General features: G+C 38.8%; 5 protein-coding genes across 5 annotated transcripts; 2 read left to right on the plus strand and 3 right to left on the minus strand.

The window, feature by feature from the left end:
• Nucleotides 1-27: 27 nt before the first annotated feature.
• LOC105957599 (uncharacterized) lies at nt 28-18,189 on the minus strand. Its single transcript, XM_012981537.2, has 16 exons — nt 17,725-18,189; nt 11,955-16,908; nt 11,692-11,880; nt 10,634-10,748; nt 8,573-9,623; nt 7,446-7,893; nt 7,023-7,076; nt 4,090-6,940; nt 3,871-3,984; nt 3,190-3,320; nt 2,327-2,419; nt 1,944-2,213; nt 1,459-1,854; nt 1,245-1,359; nt 796-871; nt 28-707 (listed from the first exon to the last, which is right to left on the minus strand). Exons 1-16 carry the CDS (start codon nt 17,994-17,996, stop codon nt 608-610), a joined length of 11,229 nt encoding a protein of 3,742 aa, XP_012836991.2. The 5' UTR covers nt 17,997-18,189; the 3' UTR covers nt 28-607.
• A 528-nt stretch (nt 18,190-18,717) lies between these two features.
• On the plus strand, nt 18,718-20,285 carry LOC105957597 (uncharacterized). The gene has a single exon (XM_012981535.2). The coding sequence runs from the start codon at nt 18,800-18,802 to the stop codon at nt 20,150-20,152; it is 1,353 nt and encodes a 450-aa protein (XP_012836989.2). The 5' UTR covers nt 18,718-18,799; the 3' UTR covers nt 20,153-20,285.
• LOC105957598 (cytochrome b6f complex subunit (petM)) lies at nt 20,239-20,971 on the minus strand. The gene has a single exon (XM_012981536.2). It carries the CDS (start codon nt 20,692-20,694, stop codon nt 20,335-20,337), a length of 360 nt encoding a protein of 119 aa, XP_012836990.2. The 5' UTR covers nt 20,695-20,971; the 3' UTR covers nt 20,239-20,334.
• Nucleotides 20,972-22,814: 1,843 nt separating this feature from the next.
• Nucleotides 22,815-25,217, plus strand: LOC105957365 (pentatricopeptide repeat-containing protein At1g11290, chloroplastic). The gene has a single exon (XM_088822945.1). It carries the CDS (start codon nt 22,925-22,927, stop codon nt 25,022-25,024), a length of 2,100 nt encoding a protein of 699 aa, XP_088679071.1. The 5' UTR covers nt 22,815-22,924; the 3' UTR covers nt 25,025-25,217.
• On the minus strand, nt 25,137-26,541 carry LOC105957596 (B3 domain-containing protein Os03g0212300). The gene is made up of 4 exons (XM_012981534.2): nt 26,392-26,541; nt 26,012-26,127; nt 25,577-25,915; nt 25,137-25,484 (listed from the first exon to the last, which is right to left on the minus strand). The coding sequence occupies exons 2-4, from the start codon at nt 26,093-26,095 to the stop codon at nt 25,248-25,250; spliced, it is 660 nt and encodes a 219-aa protein (XP_012836988.1). The 5' UTR covers nt 26,096-26,127; nt 26,392-26,541; the 3' UTR covers nt 25,137-25,247.
• Nucleotides 26,542-27,117: the final 576 nt, after the last annotated feature.

Genomic DNA, 27,117 nt, shown 5'->3' on the forward strand with positions numbered 1-27,117 from the left:
TTCTCTTGAGAAATAAATCAGAGCAACTAGAAAACTATATTTTATAGATTGCTAATAAATTAGTCTCCGCTCGACACGGTAAAACAACGAAGAATATAAGTTACTGTCTTATTTCTTTTTTCAAACTGAGTGATCAAGAACCAATCACATACAATGCACAGGAGCAACTTGATTATCACAATATTCAAAGGAAAAAGGACTTCAAATGCTTCAATCATCTCGATGTATCGCACATTCGCTCGTTAACTTTGTGAGCCCTTCATTTCACCCAAGTTGATTATGCACTTCACAATCCCGACACAGCATCTCCAGCCGATACAATCTCAACCCTTTTTTTTCCGAATGGGGAACAACGTGAAATGACTGATAAGGGCACAGTACACTTTCTTTAGAACATTTCCCACCACAAGACGGGCTGAATTTGTTCCATGGGGAGCCCTCCAATCTTTATCTGCCTGTACTAGAATCTTCCAATCCAGAACAGCATTGCCTCCATATAAGAACCTCCTTGAACAATATATGTTCCATCGATAGAGAAGGCATTTCTTTGGAGTGCTCCATGGAAGACTTAGTGGGGGCACAAACGAATAGTCTTTTTTTCCTGGGATTAAATCCAAGGCGTCCAACCTTCGTACATATTACAAAGGTTATCGATATTTGTTGCTTGCCTGAGCAGAAAATCTACTTGCTCTGTTATGCTAATTTCCCTGAGAGACACATATTAGCACAGCATGTCAATACATCAAGTTTACCGACACATATTTTACCATGCATTACTAAAAAAGAAGCAGATACCTGTTATCACTGATATCTCGGCCATCAAGTTTCATCTCTACACGCCTTAAGAGTGATACAGCATAAGCATTTTTGCCTGCACGCCCCAAACTTGCATTTTAGTAAAATTTCAAAGCATATGCGGGAAAAAAGTAATTCAGACAAGGTAGTACTCAACTGAAGTTGCATAATTTATAAAACCTTGGAGGTTCTTTATGTTGTATTATGTGTGTGTGTGTGTGTGCGTCTTTGGAGATGGAGATTGGGGTTGGGAGGGCATCAGATTTTTTTCTGTTGTGGGCATCTTCATGTGCATGAACATATGTCAAAATACATTAAACGTGTCTAAATACTAACTTGCAAACCTCAAACTAAACATTGTTCCATATGCAGTGTTTACTGCAAGTAAGCTAAGTTGAAGTTTAAAAGTGGAAGTTACAGTATACTTTCAGCGGAAGAATTTAGCTTACCCGTGTGTGATTGACTGACAGTCTCCAAATTAGTGAAGGCTCTCCCTAATTCTTCCTCAGTTTTGTCTTGGTTTAACACAGGTTCTGCATCTTTATGCACCAAATCCGAGTTTTCCTGATAAAAAAGAAGAGAGGTCTATAGGTACTGCAAAATAAATCATCTGAAAAGGACACATATAAAAATTCCATGACAGATAGCATAGCTATTAAAAACCTGCTTATTTTCAGAATCTGTTTCCCCAATGGGCGATTCCAATACTTCAGTCACATTTGATGTAAGGTAATCCAGAGAATCTCCTTTCTCCTGGCTTGCAGAGCCACCTGTCACATCACGATTACTGAAGCTATCTGCAAGACTTGCCTCAGCAAATGTATCACCCGACTCTGTGGTGCTGCTAGTGATGCTCATTGGTGGAGATATCCATCCACTATCTAGTAAAGCCAGTTCACCTGAACCAACAGAATTCCCATCATTTTCACCATCAGATCTGATAAACATGCGACTCTCCTGGGCATCATCATACTCAGGTCCAGCCCCGGTAACATCTGCCCTCAACGGATCAATGTCCTGTGACTTTACTTGCAGGCTTTCACCTACTCCTTCGAGAGCCTGGATAATAAAAAAAAAATAGCCTAGTATCAGTACATAGAATATACCACAAATCATGCAGTTAATAACAATTGTATCTATATCATTACTTTGTGAAGATTGCCAGCATGAAGACCTGCAGCCTTCGCCAGCATGGTCAGCACGGAGTAAAGACCCTTGACACACAATGTAAGAGATGGAACCAAAGGCTTGAACAGTCGTAAAGCCTCCTTGACTCTATTATGATAAGACTGAAATATGGCTTGTCCATGAATGGGCGCAATCTCCAATTTGTTCTCTTCTTCTCTATCCATAGCATGAGTGATAGCAGCAATGTCCTTCGACAGTAGGGACTCAAGTGGGAGGAGGACTGCATTAGCCTATTCAGGTTGCAATGAATGACCAGTTAAACGTAATACGGTCTTCACTTAATTATACAAAAGAGAATTAGCAACCGAACAAGCAAAAGAAACTATTAGTCACAACAGTGTACCTTTGAAAGATCTTCCATAAGAGAAGAGTGTAAGACGGCAGCCTCTTTCCCCAAATTGTGAACATCATGCAATCCTTCTGTTATAGCCAAGACCTGCGAACAGACTCCAATATTAGCATACAATCTGTCTCATTCTTCAGGGTGTGTGTTTCTGTACTATGTGTTGTGTGTATTTATCTCGGTCCCCATCCATAGCAATTGTGTTCAAGGGCAAACAAGATGAAATAAAACTGCCAATCGGCTTATCAACGTCATTTCATAGTTTTATAATTTAAACTGAATAAGAGAGCATGAATACATCAGTTGGGAGCTATAAAGATGCAGGATGAATGGCTAATACCCTGTACCAGCTTGTGTTTACACTTTCTGATGAAAATGCAGAACTGTCTTTCCATTTATGCTAATGAAAGGTCACTCCGTGTGCATAATAAGAACCAAATCACAGCACCTTCTCACATATCTTACAACCTATCTAACTTGAACATAAACTGCTGAGAATCCCTCTTAACCTAAACAACAAGTATAAAATGAAACTGATTGCCAGTTTCCATTTCTTCAGACCAACTAGTATTTAAAAACATATTGAAAATGGCAGCTGAAATGCCAATGGCCACTATATGTCAAAGCATGTTTATGTTATCCAGAGTCAGACTTATATGCCAAACACTCGATTGGAGCTAGTGCAAAGGTGGGTCATATTGATGGAATATTCATGAACTCACCTGAAGTTGATTGTCAATAGTTAGTTAATTTTTATAGAGTATCTTTCGTTGCCAATATTTTACTTTTACTTTTCATTGGCACTTAACACTCGACTCAAATCAATATCATAGACCTGCAATTCTTAAAAAGACATTACATACCTCTTCAAGCATGAAACCACATTCAGAAGTCAGCGCACTATGGCTTCCAATAATGTCCCTGTATGAAGATAATGCAACACTGGCTTCATGGGCAGAGACCCTCAATGCAAGAAGTGTGCTCTGCAAATCATCTGCACCAGATGAAATTGAACAACTGTAACTCGGACATATTAAAGCCACTAATAACTCATGAAGTGCCTTATAACCTAACAATTCTGCAAAATTTCTCAGCGATACACAGGAAATGGTTATTGAATCAGCACTCCAACGTGCACTCAGTCAAGATTTAACAATTGAGTATTTTGATAATCTTACAAGATGCCAAGGATCTTAAATCATGTCATTTGAAAAATCTACTACAAGTTCATTATACTGAGGAGATTAAGATCTCTCCATTTATGACACCAAAATTGACAAAAAAAAGTAAGAGAAACATCAGGCGTCGATTTTTCACTTTACTAGAAGTTGAGAACTGTCAAGTCAGGTGGCTGCTTATAACATGATATAAATTAAAAAATAGAGCAGGGTGAAAGAAGACAAAAATCACATTTTCGAAATAATCTATAAGAGTAGAAGCGGTTATATAAAAACTTTTTAAGATTAATATCCAAATATTTCGGGTACTGGCTATCATTATGTAGAGTTGGTTGCTTAGTCATCTTTACTGGATTAACATTTCACCTGATGCTGACTTTGCTTTTACTGAAGCAATTGAAAGTTCATTAGTTGCAGAAACTAGACCACTAGAAGCTGCTTCCATATTGTGTTGTGCAAGCTTCCATTCTTTCTCAGCCCCTGTAGGAAAAAGACGAGTAAACAATGAGAACTTGACAGAGTAGTCGGTAAGATTGTATTGACTTGTACTGCAATTTTGGACAAAGAAAAAGACATTATACTGACGTATAAAAGAATGATAGGTAACATCCAATTTCGTTATTGCATTTAGGTAAGACTGTTGCCACATTCCACCATCTGCTCCAGTTCTCAGAGGAGATATTTCATATGTAGACCTAAACATGCCATCTCTTGAAGCCTCAAACTCCAACATAGAGATGCAAACTTTCATTATGTCTGATGCATTTTCTCGAGCTTCCAGGAACAACTTTCGCCGCTTAATTAAGTGATCATGAAATTCAGGAGGTATTCCTGTATTTCTAGCTTGAACATTTCCGGAAGAACTAGAATTCGGACCCCCACAAGCCCAGCTCATTGCCCTCTCAAGCTGCCCTTCTGCTGTGACAGAAATTCCTTCACAAGATTGCAGGCGTTCCAGTGACCTTGCTATTTGTGCAACTGAAGATCGTGTACTCTCAAGCAATTTTGGCCTATTGGTGTTGAGTATAACTGGTAATAAGTTATCATCATTTGCACAAAATTTATGAGAAATCAGCCTATCAATTTCCAAGGGTCTCAAGGTGATATTGTACATCCATTCCATCTGAGCAATTTCCAAGCTGGTCTTGAGAAGTACGTTTTGAAGTTCATTAACCTGCTTTTTCTTGATGGAGGCTGCTGATCTTGCCGATCTGAAAGTTTCATGCGCATTGCAGTACTCTTCAAGCATGAGTTGCACTCTTCTAACATCCACAAAATCCTTTTGAATTTCATCAGTTGAAATATCTTTACCTGACTCTGTTCTCTGCCTCAGAATCTCTATTTCTCTGTCTAATCTGGTATAAAAAGTTGGAGCAACTCTATCTTTCAAGTATTTACTGATATGCTCCTGAAATTGGCTTCTAACCTTTTTCTTTACTACATCAAGAAGTTGATCAAATCCTAAATTTTGATCAAATGATGTAGCCATATAATGTGTACAGGAATCAAGCAAAAGATCCACCATAAAAACCTTCCAAATTAAGAAGGCATGACTGCGTCGTAAACCAGGAAACTTCCATATATACTCAGATATTGAGCATCCTGAGTTTATCGAGTCAACAAGATAAGGAATTCTAATTGAGCTATATGAAACAGGTTCGACAGATAACATCATTGCTTGATCAACAGATTCCAACTCGCAGAAAGGCTCAACTAAGGCTGCCAGAAGTGTTTTTCTTCTCAAGATATGTGATTCATTTTCTTCTTCAGTAGTAATGAGAGATTGCAACTGGCGTTCAGAACTCACCAGACTACTACTGATATTTGCTTCTTTCTTCATAAGTGATGAAATTCGCAGATCTTTCTGGTTCCATGCCTGATGCAATTTGTCCAATTGCACTCTACAAGCTTCTTCTTGAGATACAAGCTCTTCAGTTTCTTCCCAGGATAGGTGATCTCTACCCTTGACAGAAGCTTCCTCAAGAGCCAACTGTTGTTCAGTGATCAGACCTACTTTCAGAAAGTAGTTAGACTCAAGTTCAACCAGAGAAACTCTCTCTAGCTCAACCTCGATAAGCTGATCGAGTGTTGTGTCTAGAGATCCCCGAATTTGGGAGATGGATCCAAAGATATCCATAACATCAGAATTGGATGAAATAACAGATTCTATCACACTGGGTATAACTACTTCAGTCACATTCTCAACAAGGTTTTTACAAAATAAAATACTAGTCTTGAAAATAGAAGCCCAGCTTCCATGTGACGCATTAGAACTATTTGCATCTGCATCAGTGTCACTAACATCTAGGCCGACAAGCTGTTTTAGCTCATCAAGAAACTCTGTTAGGAGTACACAGTTTTCTATCTGCGCTTCAAACTCACAAAAAAAGGATCCAAGATCCGACCGCGAGCTTCTGTTTGTATTTATTTCCCCTCCAAAGTAATCCATACAATTATGTATTCTGCGCTTTACATCAGAAAACAGATTGATCAATGCTGTATCTAAAACATTTCGAAACCTTTCTTTCTTCTCTTCAATCTCCCCATGAAGCATGGTGTTCACTGTTCCTTCATGCACCCCTGGTCCTGAAAGAATGGATGACTCTTTCCCCTCGAAACCTGCACGATGCAGGTAGTTCATGAAAGCAGATAAAAGACGCTCCTTGGTTTTTGATTCAGTCTGTGGGCCAATGGAGATCGCAAGTTCTGCGCACTCTTTCTCCAATCTCTCTATATCTGCAGCATACTTTGTCACCTTGAAGCAAAGATCATCATAATTGCTCTTAGCAGAGTCTAATTTATAAGTGTGTCCATCGCTGACAAGTTCAGCACCCTGCCTTCGGGCAACTGCTATAACATCAGATGATACATTGTTCAAAGATAGCAAAATTTGTGCCCAACCATGGACTGGGCTACTTGTGAGGTAATTCAAAGGTAGGATCCTCTGCAGAGCCAATGAATACATTTGGAGTGAAGCAACTGCTGAAGAAAGCCCATGATCCAGCTCAGCTACTAACTGAGAAACTTCTCTATCGATGTCGTGGCACTGAATTTGTGTGGGTTCAGGAACTACAGTTAATGGAACTCCAGCCGCTATAACAGCAGACGAAAGAGACAAAGCTTCCTCTGAACCAGTCAGCTTTATCTGGGCTTTAATTTCTGAAATTGAACTACTCCTTAAAGCGTCAAGAATCCTCCCATGATGCTCAATCCAGGTTGCTGTCTCTCGAGCTTTCTCCACTACTATAGCCTGTTCCTGAGTGAATTCTAAAACATGTATTTCGAACAAGGCACGGCTTTTTTCAGAAGTACTAGTAGCTTCAGCAATAACCGATTTTGCAGATGACTCGTGCTGAACAAGGTTAGACCGCTCTTGGTCAGCATGATAGAAATGACTCGATACAATCTCATACTGGTTTAAAATGCTGGTGAACCCCTACACATGATTTAAAACTCAGGTAAGTTCAAATAATTCATAGAACTTGAGATAGAACAATATGGTGACAATAGTAACAAACCTCCATGGCTGATTCAATTGCTGGTAAATTAGAGAGTAAAAGATCGTGATGTTCCTGGCAACATTAAAAGCGACAATAAGTCAGTTTCAAATTAAGATAACACATTGCTTTGTGTCAAATCTCCAGAAAGAAAAATTGGCAGACATATTCCAGAGACTTCCATCATTAACAAACAATTTTATCTATAATAGTAAACGAACCAGCTAGAAATTACTACAACAATCTCGTTGCTCATTGTTATCAAGTGTACATATTTGAGTGCAGTACCGAGAAACATGCCTCTAGTATTCACAGATTAAAAACCTCCAAAACTAAGATTTTTCTTCAAAATACAGAAGTCATCAAAATTCCAATTTACTTAAATGTTAGGCTAATGTTTTGAGATGATCCATGTTGAAGACAGTGGTTCTTATTTATGCAAACCTGCAAAGGAACGCGGATTTCTTGGACGCGCGATGCAAATAGGCTTAAGCTTACAGCAAGCTCCATGCCCTTTCTTTCCTCGCCAACCACGGCTGCATCATCATGAAAATTTGCACGTGTCCATTCCACGAGTGGGTCCCACACAAAAGCATCCAGTAACATCAATATTATATCCTTATTCTTCCTCAAAACACCTAAAACAGCCTCACAGTTCGCCCTAAAGGAGCCTTCAATGCCAGTTAGCCCCAATGCTGCTTCAATAGTCTGGGTAAGGCGGAATGGCACGATTTCAGGGATCTTTAATCTCTGTCCCTTGTCAAAGCACACATTGTAATCAATATGCACAATATCTCCAGTGGAAAAATCTATAAGGACATTATCCAAGTGCCTATCACCTAGGCCCAGAATGTGGCCGATAATACTCATGGCTGCTACACTCCGGGAAAACCTGCAACAAAACCAAATTAATAAAGCATATTTATACAAAAAGGATCTACCAGTTTAGATCCTCAAAAATGTCATCCATACTTGTCACAATTCACAGCTTAAGTCTAACAACAAGGATTTCGAGTCAGTAAGCATGATACAAATCCCTTCACATAATCTGTACTATGCTTCAAATGAATAAACCTACTTTTTATTCATTTTAAAAGGTTCTCATTCATCCTCGATTAAACTATTACTTCCAAGAGAATATACAACTAAGTTGAACTCGCACAATGCCCACAAGGCAGTAACCAGCTATGATTACGAACTAACAAGCCTGTTAAAAATGAATAGTGTCTGCAGGCAATATACAATCAACCTAGAACCATTGAGCACAAAAACAAAAGTTTATCTCCGCTATCCTGTTTCTCAAATATTGCAGCTAGTGTTTTATCTATTAAGTCGTGTGTTGGGATGTATCCCTCTACATCTTTCGAATTCATCATGCACAAATTTTGGGGTGACTGAAAAAAAATCAATAATAACGGAAATTGCACAGAGAGAAAAACGTCGTAAAATATCAATGACAGACTACATGAAGATCAGCCATTATTTCTAAAAACATAATGCTGGCATCTATGTTCATCTTAAGCATAGGAAAAGAATAGCTAGAGTCATTCTTTTAAGATCAATAGAAATACCTTTTCAATTTTGCACTGAAGGCTTTGAACCCTTCACTGGCACACCAAAGTTCCTGATGAAGAAGTTGCTTTGGAGTCTCGTTCATGAGATCTAAAAGAACTTTCCTCTTAACATCATGAGGCCAGTCTCTTCTCGATATTACTCTTCTTATACCTTTCTCTTTAAGGGCTGGTATGATTTTGCTGTAGAACATGTCACTGGGCCGAGGGACAGGAGGAACAGCACTATTTGTATCAGCACCCAATGCATAAAGCTGTTGTAACTGCGTTCTGTTCTGCCATGATTTAAAAACACTATATATGCTAATCACATTATCAACCCACTGGATCAGGCCAGCTCGTCCACTAATAGGTGTTACAGAATAGTAACGGATGGAAAGTGAATCCCTACGTGTAGCAGATGAGGACTGCAGAAACCCATTTACAGATTGCAGAAGCTGCATAATTCTGGCATCAAGTCGCAGGTCTTCTCGTCCTTTCAAGAGATATGTATATTTCAGACCATCAGACCCCACTATAACAAGTTTCTTTGGCTTAGTTTTTGTTGGCAAAATGGTTAATTGTTCAGAGAAAGAAACAACTGTCACAATTTCCTGGTGTAAGCTGTCTAAGCCATACTCTGATTCTGATATCATAGTTTGCTTCTCAAGACCAGGCATTGGAGCTTTAGAAGATGACATTGAACCCAACTGTGGGGCAACTTCCCCAAAGGAAATCGATGACTTCCTCTGATAAGATGCCAAGGAGTTAGCAATGGTCTCCAGAGGTCGCCAAACATCCCCTAATGCTGCAACAGATGCAGGAGGAGTCCTGAATTTTGTGACAGCTGATTTGATTAGTTCCTGGTACTCCTCAAAAAACCACATTTCATGAGGTGTTTCAGGTCTCCGGGAGGTAGAAGTTAAACGACGCTCTAAGACCACAACAATAGGAGCCATCATAGCCGAGTACTTAGCAGCGTTAATCTTGTTCTTCTCCCCATGATTAAGAGTTGTATTCTCTGCAATTCGTGCAGCCTCCTCTTTCAACAAATTTATGCGCCTCATTACATCTAAGAGATTCCAAATATGAAAATGGGTTTAGAACACTGGATGGATAATTTAGTACCGTTCATATTCACACGTTCTAGAAAAAGCGGTGCATGAATGTTTTACCAAAAAAAGATAGCTCACTAGAGAGGAATTGCACAATAGGCGCTAGGCAAGAAAATGGTAAACAACTATGCTGATTATATGTAACTGGATTGAAAATAACATACCTTAAACTTAAAGTGTTCCATGGTTTAAGCCAATCTAACATGTTTATGGCTGATTTAACATATTTTTTTGCCGGCATAATTCTGGACAGAAATACCAACTTTTTAATTTGTTCCATATTTTATCCATTTAACTCGTTTTTTACAAGTTTAACCTTTTTTTTTTTACTGATTTAGCGTATTTTGGTTAAACATTTAACATATTTCTGGTCAGTTCTTTTTTGATTTTTACAATTTTTGGCAGGATTAATATATGTTGCCGGTTCAATTGATCCCACTTTTGACCAATATAACATATTTTCTACCAGTTAAACCTATTTTTGGCCGATTCGCTCAGTCAAAAAAATGAAAAATATCATTAAAAAAAGGTTAAACTGATAAAAAAAGAAGTATGCAAAATCTGTCAAAAATGAGTTAAATTGGTCAATAATAGGAAAAACAGCCAAAATAGGTTAAATTGATAAAGAAAAAAATCAGTTATTGAATCAAACAGGGTAAAAAAGGTACAGAAACAAGAAAATGGCAGATAAAAGTATATTAAATTGCCAAAAACAAGAGACTAGACAAAAGAAGGTTAAACCGGATCCATAGATCTGGATTCATATCGCTCCCTCTTATTTTTCGTAATTAGGTCAAACCTCAGTTGTACTATTTGCAATGGACCCAAAGATTAATACCAACATTCTTTTGCTCATTCAAGGATCACGCAAGGCATAGAAAACAGTAGTTCACATCCAAAGGGTAGGTGTGGGCATATTCAACTACCATATATCAAGTTAAAGCAGCAAGACAAAAAAGAAAGTCACCTGCATGAAGATCATGGAGTGTAGCGAGCCACAATTCCTCCCAAAGGACGGTTACATTTTCAAGCTCTTTTATCATCAGTTGAGAATCCTGTACTAAACTTGGATAAAGCCTATTCTGCATATTAAACAAATGCAGCTTCATGTACAATATTCAACAAAAAGCATATCTAGTACAATGATAACAAAGATTGGTTCAACCAAAATTGCATTATTATAAAATTTGACATGTAAAACATAATATTCCACAGAATTCTGGAAAGCAAATTTCACTGATAATTCCTTTGTTCAATCACGTAGACCTATATACAAACATTGTTCATGCATCAACTATGGATATTTTCTAACCTAACAACATCAAATCCCTCTGATTAGGGGAATCTCTCGTCATCTTTAAATCCTCTTGATTAGAGAATTACTTAATCATATCACTAATTATAGCTTTACATCTACCCTAACTTAAGGATTGCCTCCCACGATATTTTTGATATATCAATTAGGACTTGTTTTTTTTTCTAAGTTTCATACTACAGGAGGAAGTCAAGATCATATGCCGTGGATAAAAAAATTCTGCTAAGAGTGATTACGACTGACGCCAGCTGTCTAAAGCAATAAATTGAGGCCTAAAGGCTCCTTTTCTCAAGAAATATAATTCACTTAATAGCTTTCCGTCATGCTCACCAGAAGTAATCTGTCGACCAGAAATGTGATCAAACAATAACCAAGCGAGATAAGTTACATAGAGTTAAGAAGCAACGTAAAGCTAACTTACAGCAGTTGATAAGTCCACAAGAGTACTCAGAAAACAAACTTACATAGAAACATGAAGAAAATATTTAGATATTCAAGACAAAAGGACCTTGAAATGGGAATCTAACAAGACATGAGTGCACCCAATTATTATTCACTCCCTAGAACAAGAAAACAAATCTTACGATTGTAAATGAAATAACAGTTTTGCACAAGAAGACAAAAGAAGAGGGCTGTGGTAAAGTTGTATCACATGCAAAAGAAAAAAAAAATAGTTAGACATTATTGATTATAGTAAAGCCTTTGCTAACCAAGTAAGCGAGAATTTTCTGCAGCTCCTCAGATGGCTCCTTCTCTGGAGAATTTGCATCAACAAGGGTCGGGTAAACTAAAGACCATGGAGAAAGTTTTGCCAGCATGACAAGCAATGTCTCTAACTGCTTCCTGACCACTTTATCAGGATGAGAACTTAATCGAGCAAACAGTTGAGGTGTTATTTCCTTCAAAGTTAGAACATGAGATCAGTATTACAGTATGTTCAATCTTCATTCAAGATCCGAAAAAATTACTTTACCTGCCAGGGTAGCAAAGGAACCTTTGAAAGGGCATGTTTGAGGATATCGTTCAACTCAACTCCATAGTTGACCAGAATCTGCAGCACATAGAGTGTGGCCCTCAGGGTGTAACTCAGATACTTCGACTCCACATCACGGCCAGTTAATTGTCCATCAAAACTTTTCAAAGATGAATACGAAAGATAATTTATAAAACCTTGAGCTGCTTGACCAAAAAGAGAAACCCTTCTTCTCCTCAACGACCACCAAACATCAACCAAATAAGCTACTAAGGATACTACCTTGGCTTCACCTATGGTAATATTAGCAGATAAAAACCATTTACGCAACTGAGAAGACAGTGCAGTAGATAGGCTGTTGCTACTACAGTCCTCTGCCCCAGGTGCTCCAGCAGCAGTTTCAATAACATCAATTAATTGCTGCATTAAAGAATTCGGTTCAGTCTCATTATCGGTCCGTTCAGTAACGTCGAAATTGCAATCTCCACTTTCTTCGTGCGAATCTTTCTTATCCGATCTTTCTTGAAATAATTGTAGAATCACTTCTTTAACACGCAATCTTTCTTCACCAGTTAACGCAAATCTCTCAGGTTGGATTTCCGTCTCAAGAATCGGAGAAAAAGAACAAGAATGAAGAGCCACCTCACCATTGGAGGAGACAGATGCTGTAGCTTGAGCATAACACCAAGAGGCATACAAAATCCACGACTTCCCCATCATTGGGCAAAGAAGGATGGATGACTTTCTAGCGGAACCCACAAGCTCCTCGATAAAAAGTCTGGGTTCTGATTCAGAGGCTTGGTTACCATCACCAAAGGTGAGCGCCTCTTTGCCTAGAGAAGAAATGCCACTCTTGTTGAAGTCTGCTTGCATCTCAAGAACAATACCATTGACGTTTTTACCTGAACAATCTCCTTGCAACCAATTTGAAAGTTTCAAGCATGCCTTGGCCTTCAAAACATTCTCATGAGAATCGCATGCTACAGTTGAAGAAGGAAACATGAAAGGATGCACAAATGACCAAAGATTTCTTAATGCATCATCAAGCTTGTTTTCAGCTCGCATCATTAGAATGTCCTCATATTCCACGCTGGAGATGAAATAATTGCGAGATCTTTCATCGGAGCAAAATGAGGCATGGTCTTTTATGTAGTTGTTGAGACGGGTCGCCAACATTAAATTCTGCTGCTTGCGTGCTAAAATCCCTAAATTCCTACAGAGCTCAAGAGTCAGAGGCGATGTTGGGAGAATATTCCTACAAACACGCAGAACTTTTAGCCACAAACTGCAATCTTGATGAACATGGTTACAAGGAAACTGCATGGTTTGGATATACGTATGTAACAATGACTGGAAGGACTTGCCCTGGCTTTCATCAAGCTTGCAACCCTCTTCAAATACAGAAATGCAGTACAACTGATTGACATGTGATGTAGCCTCCACCAGTCCATCAAGTGGCAAAACAGAGAATGTCTCCTCCAACATTAATTTGGCCTTTTGCAACTCATGGGGCACTTTTTCCACCCTCCCCTCAATTTGGAGAAGCATTGCCTGCAAAAGCATTTGTTCGCTTCTTTGCAAAGACAACTTGGGATCAAGTGTGAGTTCGTTGCAACTTTTGGGGGTCAAATCAAGATATGACCATGCTGCTTGGAAATCACCCTCATCAAACCGAGCCAAGGCCTGAATTGAATTCATTTCATTTCCAGCAGTAGTCAAAGCGCCAGAATAACTCTTTCCAGCATACTTGGCTCGAATAGTTTGCAGCTCTGATAACCAAGATTCCAGAGACTTCCAATCAGAAATAGCTGCATAATTCTCAATAATACATGTGATGGCAAACTGTACACCATCAGAACCCATAGAAGTGAGTGATTGTTCAGTCTGTAACAAATGAATAAAGTGATCAGCGGCCTTTTCATGCTGGCCTCCTGCCTGATGCACAAGCCCAGTAAGCAATGAAAAAAATTCCCAGTTTTTATTATCACTTGGACCTTGTTTCTCATCGGCAAACAAGGGAGAGAATGCCATGGTTGCCCATTTCTGCAAGCCAACCAGTGCCTCTGATTCATGATTTTTACATAAAGCCAGAGCCAAGTTCCGTATGATTCTCAAAATATCATCACCGTATCTGCTTCGAATATTCTGCAGATTTTCACTCGCATGGACCCTGGACTTATCTGTCAGTGCTGAAGACACAAGGTTGCTGAGATCCTGCAATCGTATTGAACAGTAATGAATAGTAGCATCATGACACTGGAGCGCCAGTCCAGCATCCATGATTGGCTCACTTATTCGAGAAAACCACTCTTCGCAAACTTTCTTATTTGCTCTAAAAAATAAAGAGCTCGACCGAGAAGCATGAGGTAAGATTGTTGACCCTTCATATGCATTATATACATTTTTCTTCAAGGCTTCAACAAATTCTAGTAACAATCTCATCGGCAACAAATGAGCATAAGAACCTATGACATTTAAAGCTCCATCACTTTGCTCTGTCTCAAGCTGTAACATATGAGAAATGTCAAGGAGCATGCGCTCCAAACCAGCAAATGTTTGAGTTGGACCCCCAAGGTGAGTTCGAAGGCGAGTAGTAATGCAAAATCTAGCTGCTTCATGTATGGCCCACCAGGCACCAGCAATGAGATTAACCGAGCAAATTCTTTCAAGAATGTCTTCCTCCACTTTGATGTCCCACCATAAACCATTAGCATCAAAAGTCTCTGCCTCCTCAGGCTGATTAGACGGGTGGTGCTTTTTGCTCCGGCATGTATAAATGAGTCGCTGGATCCAAGAAGATAAGGGAACTTTCCATCTATGTGAAATATAATTCAATATAGAAATAAGATGCTGCGAGTGGAGTTGCTGAGGCAGTTGCTTAAGGGCAAAAACTTGCTTCCAGTGCAAGGAAGAACTATTGGCCATAGCAGGAAATCGAGGCTGGCATGTGTTGACTGCTCCACTATCACAAAGACCGCATATATACGTTGTAATAGGTAATATATGAGAAAGCAACTTAAGATATGCATTTTTTATATCCTTTTCTGGATCACCAAGTTTTTCAAGGATAATTCCAGCAATAAGAGGGAAGTGCATGGGGTGGATAAGTTTTGCTTCCATAAGCATCTCAAGAACTATTGCCACACGAGATCTCACTTCTGGTTCCCTATCTGAAGCAGCAACTAAGGTCGAGAAAAGCAAGTCCTGGATAATTTTCCAGCATGCAACTGCTTGACAAGGGTAAAATGGAGCCTTTATGTTGCTATATATGTAAATAACATTTTCACAAAATTTATGCATCCATTTTAGGGCTTCTACTTTGACTGCCAAAGGAGACGAAATATCAAGAGCTTTAATAAGGAGCTTAGTGTACCTCCTCAGATGACCAAAAATCATAGCTGGATATAGGTCTCTCACAATTTCCTCTTCCGCATACGTCCCAGATGATGTTTCAGGAGAACTCATCCCACTGTTCTGTTTTCCTATTGGAAACTTGCTCATAAACTCAATCGTGGCAAGCCTTTCCAACGTTCTTATAAGAGTGACTTGCAATTTTGAACTTCTTTGGATTGGCAATTTAAAGGGATCAAACTTGTTAACTAAAAAGGCTACCAACTTTTCCGCCCTAACAGCACTCAGAGTGTCAACTTCTGCCTTCCCGGTTAAATTACCTCGCCCTCCCAAAGCAACACAGCTTAATAGTACTTCCAAATTAAAATTTACCAACACAACCAGCTCAGATTTCGAATAACCTTTAGAAGCTACCGTCATTTCGATCTCATCCCCGTTACTTGAACTTTTTTCAAGCTGGCCCTTCAATAACAGTAGCTCTTCAAACAAAGAATCCATTGTTTTTTCAACAATATCACTTTTCCCATGTTGAAGTAAAAATATGTATGTAGCCGCAGCACTTCCAGTGACAAGGTGATTTGGATGCAAACGGAGCTGAGATATGGGTCCATCAAATTGTAGTATCTTATGCACCGATGATGGCATAAGACCACGCTTTTGAAGCGACAGCAATTGCAGATTGGTTTTAAGAACACCATGAACCTGGAAGGAAGATATTTTTCTGGTAGAAACTTGGTTTACATTTTCCACTTCCAAGCTTTGAAACAATATATCCACTGCGATAGGGTAAAAAGTAGAAAACCTTTCACTTAAAATTTCTGCCAACAATGTCAAGCACCTCCAAGAATCCTCAATCCATTTCGACCATCCAAACTTTTTTCCGACCACAGATAAGCATCTTACTAAAACAGGCACCATCTGAGAAAGGGTTTCGCCTATTTGTTCAAGAAAATTTATTTCCAGTAAACCAGATGCCAAGGATTGTAAAACTGAACAAAAACAAGACAGCAGAGCAAGCAATCTTTTGAATAGTTGAGGAGTACCAGGGCTTCCATCCTGGAGTAACAGATCCATGTCACCCAAAAACTTTGACAGCAATCCCAAAGAAAATTGCATATTATTTACCCAATGTTTCTGGAACTGTAAAAAACTATCCATAATTACAAGCTTATCAGACTCCACAATGTCCGGTACCATTGCCCACCCAAGAAGCAAATCAACAATGTCCATGAAATGGGGTTGGAAGCATCTAAAAAACTTCAATGAAATCAATTTTAACACACCAAGAAGCTTCGGAAGTAAACTCACGGAGGTTCTCTCATCCTCGAGAAGTTCCTGGCAAGATTTAAGAATTGGCAAAGCATACCTCTCGACAGCTCCAACCTCTCCAACACTTAGAAACTCGTGGAGGCTCTCCAAAGCTAATTCGGAAGACCCATTACCAATATTTCTTAGAGATGGCAATGACCATCCAACGAACCGATCAATCAAACTGCCAAGTATAACATGGTTTTGCCTTCCATTTGAGGCTACCGAAAGCGAACACAGTACAGAACATAAAGCCCCATACGTTTTAGCTGCTGCATGACGCACTGAGTACAATCTACAGCACGAGATTAAAGCAATAAACCAGTCATACAAACTACAAATTATGCAGAAACGTAAGCAATTTAACAAAAATCATACATCAATTACTGCATGTCAAAGGAAATATGGATAGCATACAATCCATGCTGTTGTGAAGTTTCTTTACTTATACAAAAGGAAATCACATATAGATTTTCAACAATCAAAATGCTGTAACCAGGCACCAGATGTACGCGGTTCAGCAATGTCTCGTACGATTCAAGAAGTATACATACATGCGATAATTCCATTGAATATCACTCCCTCAAATCGAGTAAAATCTGATATAAAAAAAAACATGTTTCTATTCTCTCTCTTGCAGGATAAATATCTTGCTTAACTTGACCTTCTGATTATGTATTATTTCATTCAGGCGCCGTACTAACTTCAATCAAATTGCGTAACCGTTCAGCATACACGTTCGTCCTTAATAACTGAATAACGTAAAAAAGTGACGACAGAAGAGAATCCGGCCAACCAAAGTAGAGAATTAATTTCACAAGCGATGCACACATGCTACACCCCACCCCCAACCCCCACACACACCCGCCGTTGTGTGAAACGATTTATATAGTAATAACCGGACAAAATGCTGAGGTCCTAACTGAATTATCTGTAAATATGCAATTCAAACAGCACCGGTTCTTCTAGAAGTTAACCAGCGCAGAATATTTTTACAGAGATATTAACATGATGAGTATGAAAAACGAGTGAATTCCTACAAATATAACAATAACGCGCGGATGAACTGCCATACACATGACAGGGAAAATATTAAGGATAGAATTGTTACTTATCGGTTAGCAGTTGAGACAAGCCTTGAGCGAGGAAGGAGGCGGAATGTATAACGAGGAGTGAATTGTGAGGGTAAAGTATCGCGCGGTGAAGAGAGGTGATGGCGGCAAGACGCGACGATTCGTCTTCTTCAGAAGGCGGCGGCGAGACAGAGGCGGCGGAAGAAGGGGATGAAGAGGTAGCAGAAGCTTTGGAGGCGTCGTCCTTGGGTAGCGCCGCCGTGAGGAGCGCCGCCAGATGCTGCTGTTGGTGGTGGAGACCTTGCATCATATCTCCACCGCATTGCCCTCTCTCTCTCTGTATACTTCTTTGACTTGAAGGACGTTGTAATTAGGGTTTTTCAGCTCCGTCGTCGCCGGAGCAACATGAAATTGAAGAAATTGAAAGACTCTTTCCGGAGATTTTTCCTTAATAAGATTTTTTTCCCTTAATAATAACAATAGTAATAAAAGCAAATTATCGCGCTGTTAATTGTAGCACAAAGTGCTGTTAAAGAGTCCTTGTTTTTGGGTAAATTACACCTGCACCCCAAGGTATGCTAAAATAATTTTAAGGTCCTTGTAGTATTTGTAATTACAATCACCCCAGAACACATTAGGATAATATTTATAAATTTTCATCAATGGTAGCATTAACGCCCAGGACATGAAATCTTGGCTTCGGTAATTTTTCAGGGATGTGACTATAATTACCAATACCACATGGACCATAGAGTTATTTTAGCAAACATCAGGGGTGTATATGCAATTTACCCTAATTTTTACTCAATCACATAGTAGAAGAACAGAATTAATGAATATTCGAATGTAAACATTAACAAGTAAATTGTTCTTGCCTCGAGATGTAGACATAAGCAAGTGGAATGCTTTGTTTAATATACTTGTGCTTCAAGTTCAAGAAACTCAGTTGAATCTGTCTGGACAAATAAATATATTTAAAAAACTCCTCTTGCTATTGGCTTCAATTTAAAAACAGATTAATCCAGCTCTTACATTTGTATATATATATTCAATCTAGTGAGTGATAACAACACCATTGATATATCTAGCTAGAACTTGATCCATTCCATCCACATGGCTCGGCGGTTATTCACCGGAAGCCTGCGTTCGTGGCGGCGGCTGGCGGTTCTCAGCCTCACCTTCTTTCTAGCCGTCCGCTTCTGCTCTTTCTATAACCGTGTCGGTGTAGAAATGGAGAAAATGAGGCGCATCGTAGCCCTCACCCCCCTCCCCCTACTAAAATTCGACCAAGTCGAGATATTGACCCTTCTACCCCCGTACGGACTGAAAAACCCTCACAAAATCAACCTCAACAACGAGTTCCTCAACGAATCATCTCTTACAAGGAATATCTTCTTCCCGAGAGATGTTGTTGATCCAAGAATCGATGTTGAGATCAAAGGCCGTTACTATTATCCGGGAAAAGTGTGGCTAGACACGGATGGAAATCGAATCCGGGCCCACGGCGGAGGCATCTTGTTCGACGAGAAATCGGAGACTTACTATTGGTACGGAGAGTACAAAGATGGCCCCACCTACCACACATCCGAAACGGGCCCCGCACGTGTAGATTTCATCGGTATCGGATGCTACTCTTCCAAGAACATGTGGGCGTGGAAATTCGAAGGCGTTGTGCTCTCTGCGGAGGAAACGGACGAGACGCATGATCTACACAAGAAGAAAGTGGTGGAGAGGCCTAAAGTGATCTACAACGACAAGAACGGTAAATATATAATGTGGATGCACGTAGACGATTCCACATACAAGAAAGCCTCGGTGGGAATAGCTACAAGCGATTCCCCTGTGGGCCCGTTCGAGTATCTCAGAAGCCTGAACCCCAACGGGTTCGACAGCCGGGATATGACGGTTTTCAAGGACGAAAACGGGATCGCGTATTTGATCTACTCCTCTAATAAAAATAAAGAGATCCATATTAGTAAATTGGATCAAGATTATCTCGACGTCACCGACGAAACCGAGCGGGCCCTAGTAGGCCAGTACAGGGAAGCACCGGCGGTGTTCAAGCACGACGGGGTGTACTACATGGTTACGTCCGGGTGCAGTGGGTGGGCCCCGAACGAGGTTGTTGTCCACGAGGCGGAGTCGATATTCGGGCCGTGGGAGAGTATCGGGAACCCTTGTGTTGGTGCGAACAAGGCCTTTCGGGCCGCGACTTTCTTTTCGCAGGGGACGTTCGTGGTTCCGATGCCAGGTGGCGAGCACGGTTCGTTCGTTTTCATGGCGGATAGGTGGAACGCGGCGGATTTGAGGGATTCGAGGTACGTGTGGCTACCGTTGACCGTGAGACGGAGGAACGAAAGGTATAACGCGATTCCTTTGTGGTCTAGGGTTTCAATCTTTTGGCATGAAAAATGGAGAGTATCAAAGAATGGTGAGGTTGAGTTTGTTACAGGCTGGGATTTGTAATTTTGAATTAAATATGCCAACATAAATAAGAAATTAATTTTATTACAACTTTATATATATATATTTATGAATATAATGTAGGCGAATTGGAATTTTAAATCAGATGTTCATTCAAAATAGAATCAAATAAAAACAGCCAAAAAAAAAAAAACAATTATGAACCAAATTGGAAGTTTCCCCAATCATTCTTCCTCAACGATGGCTTCGATTCGGAGAAGGACGAATCCGATGGCGACGCCGACGAGAACAAGGGCGGGCATAATGGCGGCGATGGTGTAGATCTCACCAATAGCATTGCAAGTGGAGGTGAGAGCGCCGCCGCCGCCGTTTCTGCTCTGCGAGGGCTTCTTCAACGAGCTGACGATCATCGCGAAGGAGTGGTCGGTGCAGACCGGGAGCCCTAACGCGGCGACGCTGTTGTTCGCCTTGAGGCCGCCGAATGAATTGAGGCCGTTGATGTAGTTGACGCGTGTCCTTCTCCTGCTGCTGGGACCCACGGCGGCCGCGGCAAGGACTGTCGCCGGAGATATCGTGGCTGCCATTGTTTATTTCTGCCTGGTATGGATAATTTGATTTCTTAGGGTTTTAGTTTTGGGGATGATGATAATAAATTGGGGAAGATTGAGAAGGGAGAGAAGTTTGTTTGTATGGGGGAGTGTGGATAAGGTGGTGGAGAGATGATTGGCTGAGAAAGAAGATATGGGGTTTATTAGTTAGTTCCACTGGAAAAATCTGTGTTGGAGAATCTGAGGCTCATCTTTTTCTGTCAGTGGCTACAAATGTTTTACAAACTACTGCTTAAAAGTTAATTTTAATGGATTCTTAGAATGTAAAAATTAGATAAAATAAACTAAAATGATGGATTTAGGTGGTGTTTCTAAAAGCTTATTTAAAAGTATAAGTTCGTGATTGTAAGTTAAGTTGATATTAAGTGTTTTATTTTAAATGTTTGGGGGTGTTTGCAAAAAACCCTGGAAAATTAATTTAAATAGAAAAAACTGTGTTTTTTAAATTATAGCTTGCAGCTTCTAATTTTAAGAGAAACAAAAATAAAAATTGGTTTTGCACACATCTAAAAACAGATTATGTAGGAAAAAAACTTCATCATCTATTTATAAAAGCTTTTGCAAACACCACCTTAATAGGAATAGTGAATAAGCACTTTATGTTCCGATATTTTTTAAATGACAAAAAGTAGTTCAAAAATCAAATTGTAGTCGGCGAAAATTCTCAAATCCTCAATGCATAATAATATTGATATTATAAATGGAAATTTTAGAACAAAAAAAAAATCGGAATTTTCGGAAATCGTAATCTCATATTTTATATATTCCAGTTCTTATCCAAAAATTTTGAAAGAATTCAGCATCGGATTTTTGAAATTCATAATGAAACATATTGTTCGAGAATCGAAAAAAATTGGATGAGAATCTGCGAAAATCGAAAACTCCGTTCCAATTTTTACCCATAAATAGGAAGCATGTTTACAAATCATCATTACAACTGTAAATAAATTGAGACGAGTCAAATGCATGGTTGTTCAATTTTTACTTTTACCTTTTCTACCGAGATTCATGAAAGTTCTGTTTGAGCTTGATTTGTTAAGCAATCGATTCTAGCTCAGATGAGTTTTAATCGAGCTGAATATGAGTCGAGTTACAGTAGTTTGATTTTTTTTTCTACGTATGCTCATCATCTTTCTCGTCACCAAGCTCGAGTTCGAGGCACATTTCATTGTTTATCGAACAAACAATTACATTGAAATGTTATTCATCGTGTTAATAAACCAAGCCCAAACGAGTTTTTAACGAAAATCGTGCACAAAGTAGATTGATTTGATTTTCAGTTCTACTTACCATGGCCCACACATTTGATGTGGGCTTGTACCTCAACTGGGCCTAACGGTGTTAAAAAAAATAAGGCCCATACTGATTGATTATTATCTGGGCTTTAACTGCTTGATAACGGAATGGCTAACGGAATTATGGCCCAGTCCACTAGAAAAGGAATTTATTAGGGCTGGGACTTTGGGATCGGGATTCGGGATCCCGTCCCGTCCCGATCGGATTTTTACTATTTGGGACTAAAACTTCGGGAATTCGGGATTACGAGATTCGGGATTAGGAACAAATACGGGATCGGGATTCGGGAATTGGTTCAATCCCGATCGGGATATTTTAATCCCGAATTAGGAAAAAAGAAAAAAAAAATTAATAAACACACACACACACACACACACATATATATATATATATATATATAGTCAAGGAGATGAGAAATACAATATAATATATCGTTTCAACTTATTTTTAAATTTTTTTAATTTTATTTGTTCCAAATTTTGTGGTAAAAATAAATAGTGCAAGCACAATAGTATGTATATAATATATTTAAGTTGGTTTAGTGTATAAAATAATACTAATGGAAAAAAAAAATACAACATTTCTTAGTTTTTAGGCAAAATATGGGATTACCGATCCCAATCCCGAATTCCCGAAATATTTAGGGATACCGATATACCGGGATTTAATAATATGGGACGGGATTGGGATTTAAAATTTCTATCCCGAATCCCAAAATCCCGATCCCGAAAATCCCGAATTCCCGAAATCCCGTCCCGAACTCACCCCTAGAATTTATGGCTAACAAAACAGTTCAGAAAATTTGGAGGGAAAAAAAAAGTTCGTGAAACAGAGCATTCAAAATTCAAAATTGGTATTTAAAACGGTTCAAACAGCTGATAACAGAGGCTTTATTCATCACAAAGTTTCGATGCAAATGAATTGTTGGCGCCAAAACGTACGGTTTGTGCTCAATATCAAAATTTCTTGTAGAACACACGTTGTATATTTTTCTGCCCATCCATCACATGCTTCAATCCTCAAAGAACTCAGAGATACAAAGCCTCTGCAGCAAGTTCATGCCCAGGTAACTGTGTCCAATCTTTCCGACAATGTTTTCCTCGGCAACAGGTTGATGAATGCGTATGCTTCATGCGGACTCATAGATCAAGCCCAGATAATATTTTCTCATATTTCGAATAAAAATTTAGTTTCTTGGACAATTCTGGTATCCGGGCTCACGAAGAATGGCCGTTTCTCGGAAGCTATTGAGCTCTTTCAAGAGATGGTGGTTCGAGAAATTAGGCCTAACGAGGTAACGATCGCGACTGTTTTGCCTGCTTTTGGCAAATTAAGGGTGGCTCTGATAGGGAAATCAGTGCATTGTTATTGGATCAGACACAATTTTGGGTGTAATGTTTTTGTGGAGACGGGTTTGGTTCATATGTACTCGAAATTCGGATGTTTGAAGATCGCTCGGAAACTGTTTGATAATATGCCTGAGAGAAACGTTGTCTCGTGGAATGCAATCATTTCAGGTTACTCCGAGAATGAATTTGGGGAGGAAGCATTATCTATGTTCAACGAGATGAGGAGGAAAGGGTTTTCGGGAGATATTTTTACGCTTACGAGTTTGCTTAGTTCACCGGATTTGAGAGTAGGAAGTGCAATACACGGATTGCTAATCGGAACTGGATACGAGAATGATGCACTAGTTAAAACCGCTTTGATGGAGCTCTATATAAATTGTGATTTCGTTGACGATGCTTACTCTATATTTAAGGAGATCGATAGGAAGGATTTGGTTGCTTGGACTTTGATGCTGAGAGGGTTTTCAAAGAGTGGCAATTGGAGAAGAACCATCGAACATTTCAATAACATGATGGGAGAAGATGGAATCAAGCTCGATTCCGTTTCTTTGATAACGATCCTTTCAGGTTGCAGCTTTTCGGGAGCTTTGCAGCAGGGTAGACGTGTACACGCTCTCGTAATAAAAACTGGTTTCCAAGCCGATATTTTTACCGGATCAGCTCTAATAGACATGTACGCTAACTGTGCGAGTATGGAAGATGCAAAAACGTGTTTCGAACGTATGGAAGAAAAAGACGTTGCATGTTGGAACACATTAATATCCGGTTATGGCATGATTGGGTGTGGGAATGAAGCAATAGAGTTATTTTCACAGATGAAGAATTCAGGTCTCGTTCCAGACGAGTCAACCTTTGTTTCGGTGTTATGTTCTTGTAGTAACACTGGCCTTGTAGATCTAGGACTACAAATTTTCGATCGTATGCAAAAACTATGGAACATAATTCCTAGTTCAAAGCACTACGCATGTGTTATAGACCTTCTTGGTCGGTCTGGACGAGTAAACGAGGCTTACTCGCTTATGAAGAGGATGCATCTTCAACCAGGGGTTGAGATTTTGAGTTCATTGCTTACCGCTTGTAGAATTTACAAGAATCTTGAGGTGGGAATCGAAATATCTCGGAAACTATTTGAGTTGAAACCGAACGATGCCGGGTATTACGTATTGCTATCGAACATGTATGCTTTGGCTGGAGATTGGGATTGTGCAAGAACGAGTAGAACGTATTTGAAATCGAACAATTTGAAGAAGAACCCTGGTGTTAGTTCTATCGAAATAAGTGGAGAAATATTCACGTTTATGGCTAGTCAGAAAGATCATCTTTTCTACATGGAGATTAACGAGTTTTTAAAAGACTTGATTTTTAAGATAAAATCGGAAGGGTATGAGGTTGATACAGATTCTGTGTTCTTGGATGTGTCGAACGATGTGAAGAAAGATATTCTATTTCACCACAGTGAGAAGCTGGCTATTGCTTTTGGACTAATGAGAACTAAACCCGGAACGGTTATACGGGTAACTAAAAATCTACGAATTTGCAAAGACTGCCACTCTGCGTGTAAGTTCGTATCGAAAGTGTATGCTCGAGTTCTGGTTATTAAAGATGCCAATCGCTTTCATGTTTTTCGAGATGGCGTGTGCTCGTGCAGAGACTGGTGGTGAAGATTGAATATGGAGAAACGGAGAAAAACGGAAATGGTGGTATGTCGTTTTCTGTTACCTATTTACTTCATTTTCACAACTTTGAAGGATTCTAATTCAGTAGTGCATGAAGTGTATAAATGTAATGTACATTCATCCCACAAGTATATAAATATTACCAACCGACGAAAACATGTAATAAAATCATAGTTAATAAGTTCTACATTCATTAAAAAAAAAGTGCTTATTTCCTAAAAATGTGGACTTGCATTGTGGTTTGGTCAATCAGCTCGAAAGTGCAGATATCGCCTTTCTTGATCGAATTAAAATCAGAAAATTCCTTCCACCCTCCGGTAATCGCAAGATATTTGCGACTAAAAATTATTATACTTGCTGAAGAACTGACCCCATCTGAATTTCTTAGTGTAATCCTCTGTTTCGAATGAGGAAGGTGTGCTGTAGCAAACTTCTTCGGAATTTGCTGCATAAACACAGTAAGAAAATCTTATCCAAAAAAAAAAAGAAATTAAAAAAATTGCGATATGAAATGTGGGTCCTGAATTAAATACTCACCACAAGACTTTTCGAGCCGATATTAGAGCTTTGCATTTTCTTTTCGAAGGAAGGGAAAGAAGAAGCAGATTCTTGATGATGGTGATAATTTCTTACAGTCCCGTTTTTGTCGAATATCACCACATCGAAAGACGAATCTCCGTTGTATTTGAAGACTAATATATCTAAGGGGACTAACGAGTGGTGTTTGACGAACTCAGGCCAGCCTCGTATGAAATATATGTCGCCCTTATCGTCTTTCACCAGTTCGACTTCCCAGTTTCCGCAGGTACGACTAGCCAGTGTTGCCTGATTACTGTTTATGTCGGATAGTTGTTCGTTGAAGTCGTGTGGAATTCGCTGTAAAGATTTAATTGGTTTTATTGCTGGTTTGATGTGACGAACGAAATTCGTTACAGAAATTTAAGATTAAGAGAGTATTTTGTAAAATTTTACGAGTCGAGTGAAGTTGGGAGGCAGCATGATCTTGAAGAAACAGGGTCTTCTGTCTGGGCTCCCAATTTCATTCTTACCCAACATTTTTTATTTGATTATTCTTTTTTTCTTTTAACCTGCAATGAATAGTAAATCTTGAATAACAGAAACGAATTCGAAAAAAAAAATCAAATCCTGATTTTATCAAAATTTTCGAGATCTGTAAAAACCCGAGAAAATCATTTTTTTTTCCTGCATAATGTTCTTTCAATTTTTTTTTATTCAGCCAAAATGCAGAAAAAATATATATAAAAAAAATTGAAAATCGAAGTAGCAACTATCACTAACAAAAGGGTGCTGCAGAAATTCAGACAAAAAAAAAAAAAAAAAAGAGAACTTACCTAAGAAGATCAAGAAACTGATGAAGATTTTATCACTAACTGTCGAACCCTAATTCAGCTTACGAAGCACGAAACCGAGATCCTCAAACGTAAAAGCTGGAAAAGAAAATATTAAAAGTTGAGGATGAAATATGAAAAAAAGAAGAGTATATATATATATATATATATATATATATATATATATATATATATATATATATATATATATATATATATATATATATATATATATATATATATATATATATATATATTATTTGGGGTTGGTTGCATGTTCTTTTCATTTAACCATAACTGAACAAAAAATTATTTGCATGGATGTTGTACATCCTTTGAAATTTCATGCAGCAAGTCAGTCAATTATTAAGCTGGCATATAATATTTTAATAGTAAATAAAATTAATAATTCTTTTTGCATTTAATTTATAATGTGGTCCTATATATTCAGATTTCAGGCATTGAAAGAGGGTTGGTGAGTAGGCAATTCAGTTTACCTCAAAAATCATGTTTTTTTTGTTGTGTTTGAATGTGAATTTTTTGCTAAATGAGTCCAACATTAATATTTGACTAATTAATATTTAGTCTAATCTTTTGAAGAATTATCTTTTATTTTATAATTTTTTTAATCGAAAATCTACAACGATTCGATTTTAGACTCAAAGTAATCAGTTCACATGCAAATCCTAATGCTATGAAATGAAGAAGAAATTACGCAGTAATAGAAAA

This window comes from Erythranthe guttata, chromosome 2, assembly GCF_056151865.1.
Source record: "Erythranthe guttata isolate IM_541 chromosome 2, IM_541, whole genome shotgun sequence".
NCBI classification, from domain to species: Eukaryota; Viridiplantae; Streptophyta; class Magnoliopsida; order Lamiales; family Phrymaceae; genus Erythranthe; species Erythranthe guttata.